Here is a 12,361-nt window from a genome sequence, read left to right as displayed (position 1 = left end):
CTAGAAATACAAAGTCTGTCACGGCCTCTATGTTTTCTCCCTCTATTTTCCAGTTGTCAATCATTCTTGTTGCCATAATCTTGTTTTTTTTTTTTTTTATGTTTAGCTGCAACCCAGCTTTTGCGCTTTCTTCTTTCACCTTGATTAGAAGGCTCCTCAGCTCCTCCTCACTTATGGCCATCAGAGTGGTGTCATCTGCATATCTGAGGTTGTTAATGTTTCTTCCAGTAATTAGTACCTCCTCAGTTTTTGGTACCTTACATATAATTTGACTATTGGCCCATGTAGCCAACACCTGGGCAGAAAATGCATTTATGAAGGGGTCATCTGCATGTTCTCATCTGATTTTCTACTGGAGCTTAAAGAATATTAAAAAAAATACAAAGAAATTACTCCAGTGCATAGACAGGGCTGCTCCCTGAGTTTTGTTTTCCACTGTCATGGCCAGCACTTTTAATAGCAAATTGCAAGAGCTTTTTGTGAAAAGAGAATTGCTGTTTTGAACTTAACTGGATGGCGGATTTTAGTCCCTTGGGCAATCTTAAAATTGGTCTGTGATTCTATGATGCTTTGAAAGCAGTGTTAAGGCTTCGAAAGTTGTTTGAATGGTATATTTGAAGATCTTTTGCTTGAATATTGCTTCGATGCCTTTGACTACTTTTATCCTCCTTAAGACAAGGGATAGTTTTGTTTTGTATTAATCTTTGAAATCCTTTTTAAAGGCAGACCGTGATAATGGCGGAGATGGTAAGAAGACGGTGTGCATTTTGCCCTGAAGATGAGGAATGTGCCATTATGTATGTTGCCGAAGGACAAGATCTTGCAGTCCATCAGGATTGTCTGGTGAGCTTTACAAAAGCATTCTAGCTGTGTCCAAAATGATTGACTAGAAATGAGAGAATGTGCAGAGAGAGATCAGAGCAATTTCACCTTTTAATTGTATGTGATCCTTTTCTCTATGGAGTTTGTAGCATTACACAAAATACCTAACAATTATATATCCAATGTGCGGTCCTCCTAAAAACTCCAAAACTGTATAGAAACGTCACAATTCTGATTTTAAAACTAGTTATTTTAGTGGAACTCTACTATATATCTTGGACAGGAGTGGGCATTTGTGGAATGTCTGGGGACCAATTTTCTGCTTCTAACATGCCTGAGCTCACAAGGACTCTCAAAAATGCATGAATGCTGTTTTGTGATCTTGTCAAATACATCTGTTTCTTTAATGTGGATTGTGTTGATAATCCTCAACATTTCTTTTTAAAAAATCAAAGACACCAGCAACCCTGTATTTCAATAATATAAAGGTTTTGGGAAAATGTTGCTCTTTGTTGAGAAACTTCTAGGCAAGAGTCCACTTCCGATAATTTTTTAAAGAAGCAAAATGCAGATGTATAAACTGAACAAATGAGAAATGTGAGGCAGTCACTGTGCTGTCAATCTTCCTCCTTTGTGTTCAGAAATGTCTTAGCATTTTTATCCCCAATTGCAATTAAGACTACCACTTCCATTCATCATAAAGGTAAAGGTTAAGTCTAGTTGTGTCAGAGTCTGGGAGGTGGTGCTCATCTCCATTTCTAAGCTGAAGAGCTGGCATTGTCTGTAGACACCTCCGAGGTAATGTGGCCAGCATGACTGCAGGGAGTGCCATTACCTTCCCGAAGAAGCGGTACATATTGATCTACTCACATTTGCATGTTTTTGAACTGCTAGGTTGGCAAAAGCTGGGGCTAATAGCGGGAGCTCATCCCACTCCCCAGATTCAAACAGCTGACCTTTCGTTCAGCAAGTTCAGCAGCTCAGCAGTTTAACCCGCTGTGCCACCATAGGCCCCATTCATAACAGATTGATTTTGCATTAACAAGAGGAATAATGACATTTAAAAAGGAAGGCATAGGTCAGTTTTCTGTGGCATGGTTAGTGGTGACATTAACAATAATAACATGCAGATCAATGAATAATGTGATGAGTTGGGAGCGTGTGTGTAAATCTTTCAGAAAATGCTGACTTAAGTCTTCAGCTGGTGCTAACTGGTGGGTTTTGTTGGTTTATGTTATCATCTCCTAACTAAGAAGTTTCTGTCTTATTTCTGGTTTTTTTATTCTTTTGCAGTTGTATTCCTCAGGATTTGTGGAGTCTGAAGAACACAATTCGGACAATGTTGAAATACGGTTCAAGGTGGCTTCAGTAGTGAATGAAATAAAGAGAGGGAGGAGGCTGGTGAGATACTTGCTCCTCGTATTACAGGCAGTCCCCAATTTACAAACAAGATATATTCTGTAGGTTTGTTCTTAAGTTGAATTTGTTTGTAAGTCTGAACAGAACTCAAGCCAGTTGCCTGGAACAGCGAGCTAGCTTCCCCACTCCCCAGCTGGCTGCCTCTGCCCCATTCGTATCTACGAATTGTTGTAAGTTGGATGTTTTGTAACTCGGGGACTGCCTATATTGTACTTATCTATATTTTTAATTGTTTTTATTTGAAATCATTTTTATTTTATTAACTGTATAATAGCACAATCTGTAAATCTATATAAATAAAAATGTAATGTTTGTTTGTGGGATTAACATAACTCAAATACCACTGGACGAATTGACACCAAATTTGGACACAAGACATGTATCAGGCCAACAAATGACCATCACTCATAAAAACACTGAAAAACACAGCAGAAGAGACTCAAAAAGCCCCAAAAAGCATTTCAACGCATGTGCAAAACCACATATATATACACAAACACACAAATACACACACACACACATATATACACACAGAGAGAACACATACACTGACTGTGCCACAGCAATGCATGGCAGGGGACAGCTAGTAGATAATATACAGCTATTGCATATACGCATTTTATAGAATGCAGCATTTCTATATTATCTATTCATCTCTTTAGAATGTGATTATTCCTTTCACTTTTCCCCCCTCTCCACCCCATATCTCATTTTCCTGTATGTCTTTAACAATGAACACAGTTTTCTTATTCTTTGTACAATATTTACATTGGCTTCCCCACTTTTTATCCATTCTATGCAGGCCAACCATTCCTCTTTAATTTCTTTCTTGTCCTCCTGCACATCATCTCAAGTTAGACACACTATATTGACCATTTGGACCTGATCAAACAAATTCCAATATTCCACATTCCATTTTTTTAATCTTTCCATGGTAAAATCGTCGCTTGAATAAATGTTGAATTCAGTTTGTTTGCATTGCTGTGTCCCTGGCTAATCTGTAGTTCTCTTTCAAGGAAATTCAGAATACATAAGGTCAACTGGAAACATACCTTAATATTCAGTGTGCTACCCTGTGTTCTTAGGTGGAAATTAACCGAAAAATAAAGAACAACACTCAGAAAACGGGGATTCCAGGCAGGAAACAATCAGGGCCAGCTAACACCTCCCAACAAAGGATTCCCTCAGGCAGGAAGCAGCCAGGCTTTGAAGATGCAAGGCTATTCAGTGCTAATTAAGCTGGCCAATTATAACATTCACACTTGCTTCCAGCAGACAAGAGTTCTTTCTCCCACCCTGGACATTCCACAGATATATATACCCAACTTGCTTATAGAAGACAACTGAAGACCTGGCTCTGGGGCCAGGCGTTTGATTAGAGGCCAGCGGCAAAAGGAAAAGGAAATTTGGATTTTGCGATATGGATTATCCCGGCTCGACTTGGTTGTACTGGCACGTTAATCTATTAATTTATTGTTAAATTTTACGGATGATGTTGTATAATGTTTTAAAATGATTTTATTGTGAATTGTAATTTTTATGGTATTTATGCTGTTAGCATCCTCTGATGCTCATGTGAGGCCGTGCTGAGTCCCCCTTGTGGGGAGAAGGGCGGGATATAAATATATGAAATAAATTAGTTTCCAACAGGCCTCACAACCTCTGAGGAAGCCTGCCATAGATGTGGGTACAACATCAGGAGAGAATGCTTCTGCAACATGGCCCTACAGCTCGGAAAACTCATAGCAACTTAACTGATAAACCTTCATCTGGTATAATTTGAGATGAAAAAGAAAGAAGCAAAGCCAGGCCACTTTTAGTTGGTTAACCCGGAAATATTAACAAGGGTAGTAGAAGCAAGAAGGCGTTAATTATTGGGATAAGAAAACTGTCCTACTGGTAGCTGATCTGAAAGTGTGATATAAAACCTTTTGGATTGATTGTTCAGTTGGTTTATTATTAAAACCCATCAGCCATAAATGCTCCAACAGCACCTTTAAAAAAAGATGATTTAACAGTCCCAGACCTCAGCCGTACATTTTAAATAAGAGAAGACAGACATAAATGTAAATCTGTATTTATTGGATTGGAGTGAAAGGGGAAAATCTTCACTTGAACTGCAGTTTCATAGAAGTTTGTGACAAGCAGCAGTTCAACAGCGCTTTCATGATAGCTGTCTTAATTATCTGGGAAACAAGAGTGAAACACTTTGCCCCAATTGTCTCTGCTCAGTTGTGTTAAGTGGCTTCTTATCCCTGTTAAGCAATGTGAAATTAACAGGCTCCCATCATTTCCATTTTTTAGAAAAAACAAAACAAAACAAAACAGTGGTTTTGTTTAATAAGGATGACAGCATTGGATTTAGAGTAAGGGGTGGGAAATGTCAGAGAAATGCATGCATCTAGTCTTTGGTTTCTGTTTCCTACACTATGCTAAAAGCTGGGATTGTTGTATTTAAACTATGATTGCAATTCCAGATTCTCTTTTTGTTACAGATGTGCTATTTCTGTCGCAAGAAAGGAGCTACCGTTGGCTGTGAGATAAAACACTGTCGCAGAGGCTATCATTATTTCTGTGCACTATGTGATGATGCAGCAATAGAAACCGATGGTGTGAAAGGCACTTACCGGTATTTAACAACATAATTTCTTAAGAAGTTTACTTGTTTGATATGAGAAGCATTAATTGATTGATTGCCGCATTTCTGTGAACAAACCCACACAATCTCTTCAATCGTCTAGAGAGGCCCTGCTCGCGCTCCCACCTCCTTTGCAGGCACGATTGGTGGGGATGAGGGAGAGGGCCTTCTCAGTCGTGGCCCCCGACTCTGGAACTCACTTCCCAAGGACATCAGGCATGCCCCAATGCTGGCAGTCTTTAGGAGGAGCCTGAAAACGTGGTTGTTCCAGTGTGCCTTCCCAGAATAAGGAAAACTCTCAGGATTATGCCCTCAAAATGCACTTTAACACTGATTTAGGATTGACTGCGTTCCCTCATTTCTCTCTGAAAACCCTATCCCAGTAATATCCTATCTTGTTCACATTGGCATTATTTTTAATTTTAACCTATTACATTTGGCCTGACCAATTGTTTTAAATGTTTATATGTTGATTGTTTATTGCTTATTTTTTGTTCATGTGATTTATATGATTTATATTTCATTGATTGTTTTGTTTATTGATATTTTGTTTATTGATGTATTCTGGGCTTGGCCTCATGTAAGCCACACCGAGTCCCTTGGGGAGGTGGTAGCAGGGTACAAATAAAGATTACATTATTATTATTATTATTATTATTATTATTATTATTATTATTATTTGCAATGTACAAAATATTTTAATTAAAATGTAATTAAACTGACTATACCAGGGATGGGAATTTGTAGAACTGCCGTTCATCTTGACCCGGTCAGATAACTGAGCTGTTTCTGCCAAGGGAGTGCAAGCGTGAGGGCTTTAGAGGTTCAAGGGAGCAACCTCCATGTCTAGTGCTCTTCTACACTTTGGGAGACTGCTGTCCGCTTTTAGGAACTTTGGGATAGTTGTTTTTGTGTGGTTTTTCTTGATAGGTTTGACTTAAGGGAGGGAGGGAGGGAGGAGGGCTGGAATGAGTACAGTATGAAGAAGATACTTCTGCCTCTTTGCTTTGTGCTTCCTTGCCACAACTTTGTGCTTCTACCATATTAAAGTTAATCTTACTTTTTTATTTTCCATGTGAATGTGCAGTTATACATTATTTGTTATGTATAAAGTCATTTTTTAAAAATGGAACAAATATGAGGTTGGGGTGCTGGAACCCCATAGTGTTTAAATGGGAAAATAAGATTTGAGATAAGAGTGTTTTGAGTTAAGAGCTCAGACGTGGAACAATTGAACTCTTAAGTCAAGGTATTATAACGTAATGCACTGTATTGGGTAGCTGTGAGTTTTCCAGGCTGTATGGAACAGTATGGCCATGTTCCAGAGGCATTCTCTCCTGGTATTTCACCCACACCTATGGCAGGCATCCTCAGAAGTTGTCTGTCGCACACTTCTATGGAACAGTATGGCCATGTTCCAGAGGCATTCTCTCCTGATATTTCGTCCACATCTATGGCAGACAGCTTCTGAGGATGCCTGCCATAGGTGTGGGCGAAATACCAGGAGAGAATGCTTCTGGAACATGGCCATACAGCTCAGAAAACTCACAGCATCTCAGTGATTCTGGTCATGAAAGCCTTCAACAACACATGATCACTGTATTGTTGGTGAACACTGATCTCTGTACATATCAATGTACACCGTCCATAGTGACACATCTTATGGGTCATGTTCCCTAGTACTGTGCATCAGTATACATAGAACCCATGTTTTACCTTAATCGGACACTCTTTTCAAGTGAATCATATTATTTTTACATTTGTTTTGCAAAGGATGAAAACCTCTGTATTAATACCAATAATAATAACTCTTTTCTCCCAACATTTCTCCATTGTTTTCAGAGTGTTTTGTCCAAATCATGACCCTGCCAAGAAAAACGGTTTTTATGGTGAGTTTCTTCAATTGCTTTGTTATTTCTGTCAGTTTCTTCTGGAATTGGATCAGCAACTGTCCCAAAGCATAAGACAGAGCCTTTTGGAGAATGCATTTAAAGTTGTAGTACTCATTGCCAGAGAGACAGTGACTGGTGGTGTGGTTAGGTGGCATCAGACACTCCACTTAAGGAGTAGACCCTTTCGGTGGTGTTGTCTGTCCCCATCACTTCTTTTTAAATCATGAATGAGAAAAATATACCATTGAGACAAATTTTGAGGTTTCCCTTATTTTAAAAACCTGACTCAATAGGATCCTTAGGCCCTCTGAAGCATATCAGCTGTTGTTTAAAAAGGATTCTTGTGGGATTAAAACAAGTCAGAGGTGGTTGTGAAATATTTGCTTTTCTTTTTTTTCAAATAAATTTTATTAAGTTATACATATCTTTAAAAGAAAGAGATTTACAAGGAAAGTGGGGGAACATTTGGTTATAGGATAGTAAGAAATTTTAGAAATCAATATAGGAAAAGAGAAGAGAAAAAAACACACACACAATAATTGTTTGACTTCCATTCTGTGTCTTTGCTTATAATATGTTTGTCTTTTCTCACTTCTCTCTGAGGATTCTTCTTCTTCACTCATTTGTCTAAAAAAAATCTCAGAGAGTAGTTTTATTGTTATTTGTCCTATTGACTTCTTTTCATTAAATAGTTTTCAAATTATGACCAGTTTGTCTCTTTTATTTGTTTTCTCGAGTTTTTCTTCAAAAAGAAAGTTAATTTGTCCATATCTTTGATCACCTGTAATTTATCTGTCCAATCTTCTATTTCTGGAGTTTTGTCCATTTTCCAAATTCTTGCATGATATCCTTGCTGCCGTCAAAATATAAGTAAATAAGATGTCTTTATTTGGGTCCGAAGTGAATTCTAAATCCGTAATATTTAATAAGTAATATTCTGGTTTTCTTGGGAATGATATTTTCAATTTTTTTTGTGTTTCTTCATGTATATTTTTCCAATAATTTTGAGCTTTTTTACAAGACCACCACGTATGAAACTACCCTCTACCTCATGACATTTCCAACATTTTTATCCATATTTTTATACATTAATCCTAGTTTTTTAGGTGTGACACACCATCGATGAAACATCGTAAGCCAATTTTCTTTTAAATCCATTGCATATGTATATTTTAACTTCTTATTCCAAATTATTGTGAAGTATTTTCATCACCCCTGCTGTTTTGAGGACTCTGTGTTCTTTTTGACTGAATGACCTTCTGTCCCAAAAATCCTCCCTCGTTGATCGCTGCACACATTGAATTTAAGTACAGTATTATTTATTTATCGTGTCACCAGCAAACAGACATTTGTATTACATTTTTTAACAAAAACAAACAAACAAACAGACAAAGCATAACATTTGCAAGCTTGGTAGTTGATTAAATGTCCTTTGACCAGTAGCTGGCCACTTGGAGTGCCTCTGGTGTTGCTGCAAGAAGGTCCTTCATTGTGCATGTAGCAGGGCTCAGGTTGCATTGCAGCAGGTGGTCTGTAGTTTGCTCTTTTCCACACTCGCATGTCGTGGATTCCACTTTGTAGCCCCATTTCTGAAGGTTGGCTCTGCATCTCGTGGTGCCAGAGAGCAGTCTGTTCAGTGCCTTCCAAGTCACCCAGTTTTCTGTGTGCCCAGGGGGGAGTCTCTCATTTGGTATCAGGCATTGATTGAGGTTTTGGGTTTGAGCCTGCCACTTTTGGACTCTTGCTTGCTGAGGTGTTCCAGCGAGTGTCTCTGTAGATCTTAGAAAACTATTTCTTGATTTAAGTCGTTGATGTGCTGGCTGAAACCCAAACAAGGGATGGGCTGGAGATGTCTCTGCCTTGGTCCTTTCACTATTGGCTGCTACTTCCCGGCGGATGTCAGGTGGTGCAATATCGGCTAGACAGTATACAGTACAGTAATTGAAAAGGAATGGGCCGTGGTGGCACAGAGGATTAAACCGCTAGACTGCAGACACTTCCATCTTGTCTTTGCTAATAATATAATATAGTATATTGTATATACATGTAATATTTATAAAATTATAATGTAATGCAATATAATACTAGTAATAATAATACAATAATATAATTATAATTATATATTGACATTACATGTAATATTAGTAATAATATTACAATATAATGGTATAGTGCACTATAGTAATGTATAATACTGATATTGTACTATGCTAATAATATAATATATTGTATGAAAATATATATTGCAAGCCACTCTGAATCCCCTTCGGGGTGAGAAGGGCGGGATATAAATGCCGTAAATAAATAAATAATAAATAAAGTTGCTGATGAGCAGTCCGAATCCATGGGTCGGGGTGAGCTCCCACTTATAGCCCTAGCTTCTGGCAATCTAGCAGTTCAAAAACATGCACATGTGAGTAGATCAATAGGTATTGCTCTGGTGGGAAGGTAACAGTGCTCCATGCAGTCATACCGGTCACATGATCTAGCAGGCATCCACAGACACCAGCTCTTCAGCTTAGAAATAGAGATGAGCACCACCACTCAGAGTCGGACTTGAAACCTTTACCTTTAATTGAAAAGGAAGAGGTCTGTTTTACGACAAGCAGCCATTCCTTCAGTCTCTTTTTTGTGACAGTGTGAGCTCACTAGATGACTCATTTCTTACCCCTAAACTTGTAATAAAGTTGAAAAGGAAAGAAAAATAATTCTAACGTGTCATATTGATTTTATATTGGATGGCCACTCCACAGAGTTGGTGGCATTCTAATCTATATAGATATAGATAAATAGATATTTGTGTGGATTAGTAATAAAGCAAATGGTATGATGAAGTGTAATTCTTTACCTTTTGACTTGATTTCTAGATGACGAGAGTAAGAGGGCAAGGTCCCCAGTCCTCATGAAATCTCCCTCGACTAGACAAAAAATGGTAATGAAGGTCTAATAATTGCTGCATTTTTCAATGACCAAGTCTTCCAGTGAGGCACTTATAAGACTCTTAAAAAGCCCTGGGTTGTGCCAGACTTACAGCATCAGGCTAATCTGGCTATGTGGCATTAAACTCTTGTAAGGCAAAATACCAAGTCTACGGGATATTCAAAGCAGAGTTTGCTTTAGTTCTGTGCCAGTTTCTGACTGTAACAATGTCTCCGGTGCTATATAAAGTTCCACCTGGGGCTAGGAATAAGCTGAGTGCTGAATCTTTGGAAATACTACGCTTGTGTAAATGCATAGACATAGCTGCAGCCATTGTTTCAGATCCAGATATAGGCCCATGCATCTGGGCTGGACGAAGCAGAGGTTGTTGCCTGCTGTGGAGCACCCCGTTCTCCTCCTACATTTTCCTTACATATATGTTCAAATTGTTGATACATGCTTAAACATTTTGGTGCTTGTTTTATAACAAGATAGGTTTTTTGTGAATGTAGTGGGTCAACAATAGCCTCCCTGGCAGTTCAATTTTTCTCTTAAAGTTCCTGATGAATGATCAGATCTCCCCTTATGTAGGAAACATTCTCTGTGGTGGCAAAAAAAGCCAATGGGATTTTGGCATGCCTCAATAGGAGCATAGTGTCTAGATCTAGGGAAGTCATGCTACCCCTCTATTCTGCCTTGGTTAGGCCACACCTGGAATATTGTGTCCAATTCTGGGCACCACAATTGAAGAGAGATACTGAGAACCTGGAATGTGTCCAGAGGAGTGCGACTAAAATGATCAAGGGTCTGGAGAACAAGCCCTACGAGGAGTGGCTTAAAGAGCTGGGCATGTTAAGCCTGAAGAAGAGAAGGCTAAGAGGAGACAAGATAGCTATGTATAAATACATGAGAGGAAGTCATAGGGAGGAGGGAGCAAGCTTATTTTCTGCTTCCTTGGAGACTAGGACACAGAACAATGACTTCAAACTACAAGAAAGGAGATTCCATCTGAACATGAGGAAGAACTTCCTGACTGTGAGAGCTGTTCAGCAGTGGAACTCTCTGCCCTGGAATATGGTGGAGGCTCCTTCTTTGGAAGCTTTTAAACAGAGGCTGGATGGCCGTCTGACAAGGGTGCTTTGTATGCAATATTCCTGCTTCTTGGCAAGGGGTTGGACTGGATGGCCCACGAGGTCTCTTCCAACTCTATGATTCTATGTGACCTTGGGAGATCACTGCCTCTCAACTCAATTTACTTTATGAGTATGGATGAAGAGTTCCCTGGGGAAAGTATGGGGTAAAAGCAAGTACCATATTTCACCGCATGATAGGCCACTTCCCCCTCCCCATTTTTTTATTTAAAAAGGGGGGGGGGGTGCGACAATTACATGCTGAGTAGTTTTTGCAGCTTCTGTTGCCAGCTGAAGGGAGTTGCAAAGTGCTCAGGCACGTGGGTGGATGAATGTGACTATTACACGAGGAACATCAAAAATCCCAGTGTTGGAACCCCAATAATGGGAGTGCAATTTATATGTGGTGGCAGCTATTATGCAACAAAATACAGGCAAATAAAAAGATTAAATAAATGTCACAATTCTACAATTCTTTTTGACAGAATAATAAAGAGACAGTTGTAGAAGAAAACCTACAAGCCCTCAGGAAAAAGCAGAACCAACATAAAGGTATGACTTTATGATATCTGAAAAATATTCAACATTCTTAGTAGGCAAATTAGAGTTTTTGTTGCTGATAATGATGATGATGATAATTATCTTGATGTCCCATGTTGGTTTAATTTCCTTCTACACTTCGATGCAAAGCTATTGAGATCTCATCTATATAAATAAAAATGTAATCTTCGTTTGTGGGATTAACAGAACTCAAAAACCACTAGGCGAATTGACACCAAATTTGGACACAAGACTCCTAACAACCCAATGTATGCCCTTCACTCAAAAAAAAAATGATTTTGTCATTTGGGAGTTGTAGTTGCCAGGATTTATAGTTCACTTACAGTCAAAGAGCATTCTGAACCCCACCAACGATGGAATTGAACCAAGAGTGGCACACAGAACACCCATGACCAACATAAAACACTAGAAGGGTTTGGTGGGCATTGACCTTGAGTTTGGGAGATGTAGTTCACTTACATCCAGAGAGCACTGTGAACTCGAACCATGATGGATCTCAACCAAACTTGGCACGAATATTCCATATGCCCAAATATGAACACAGATAGAGTTTGGGGGAAATAGACCTTGACATTTGGGAGTTGTAGTTACTGAGATTTATAGTTCACCTACAATCACAGAGCATTCCGAACCCCACCAACTATAGAATTGGGCCAAACCTCCCACACAGAACCCCCATGTGGGCCACAGCAACGCGTGGCAAGGGACGGCTAGTTTTACATAAATCTGTTTCATATTGTTGGGTAGCTGTCAGGGTGATTGGTAATAGACCTGTCATCATTTTGACTGAAGTTCCATGTAATGTAGGCATGGGCAAACTTGAGCCCTTCAGGTGTTTTGGACTTCAACTCCCACAATTCCTAACAGCCTCAGGCCCCTTCCTTTTCGCCTTAAGCTTAAGCGGCTGAGGGGGGAAAGGAAAGGCCTGAGGCTGTTAGGAATTGAAGTCCAATACACTCGGAGGGCTTAATAAAAGGGTT

The 12,361-nt window shown here is 39.1% G+C and overlaps 1 protein-coding gene across 1 annotated transcript in view; it reads left to right on the top strand.

The window, feature by feature from the left end:
• Positions 1-12,361, top strand: part of SETDB2 (SET domain bifurcated histone lysine methyltransferase 2) — a 44,695-nt gene that overhangs the window by 27,488 nt on the left and 4,846 nt on the right. Inside the window, exons 15-21 of the mRNA XM_067463630.1 lie at positions 107-208; positions 723-843; positions 2,116-2,223; positions 4,737-4,870; positions 6,722-6,768; positions 9,639-9,703; positions 11,306-11,372. Of these exons, the coding sequence (XP_067319731.1) occupies positions 107-208; positions 723-843; positions 2,116-2,223; positions 4,737-4,870; positions 6,722-6,768; positions 9,639-9,703; positions 11,306-11,372 (644 nt within the window). The remainder of the gene's footprint in view (positions 1-106; positions 209-722; positions 844-2,115; positions 2,224-4,736; positions 4,871-6,721; positions 6,769-9,638; positions 9,704-11,305; positions 11,373-12,361) is intronic.

The sequence above is a fragment of the Anolis sagrei genome, chromosome 1 (genome assembly GCF_037176765.1).
Source record: "Anolis sagrei isolate rAnoSag1 chromosome 1, rAnoSag1.mat, whole genome shotgun sequence".
Classification (NCBI taxonomy): Eukaryota; Metazoa; Chordata; class Lepidosauria; order Squamata; family Dactyloidae; genus Anolis; species Anolis sagrei.
This window is presented reverse-complemented; position numbering and strand designations above follow the sequence as displayed.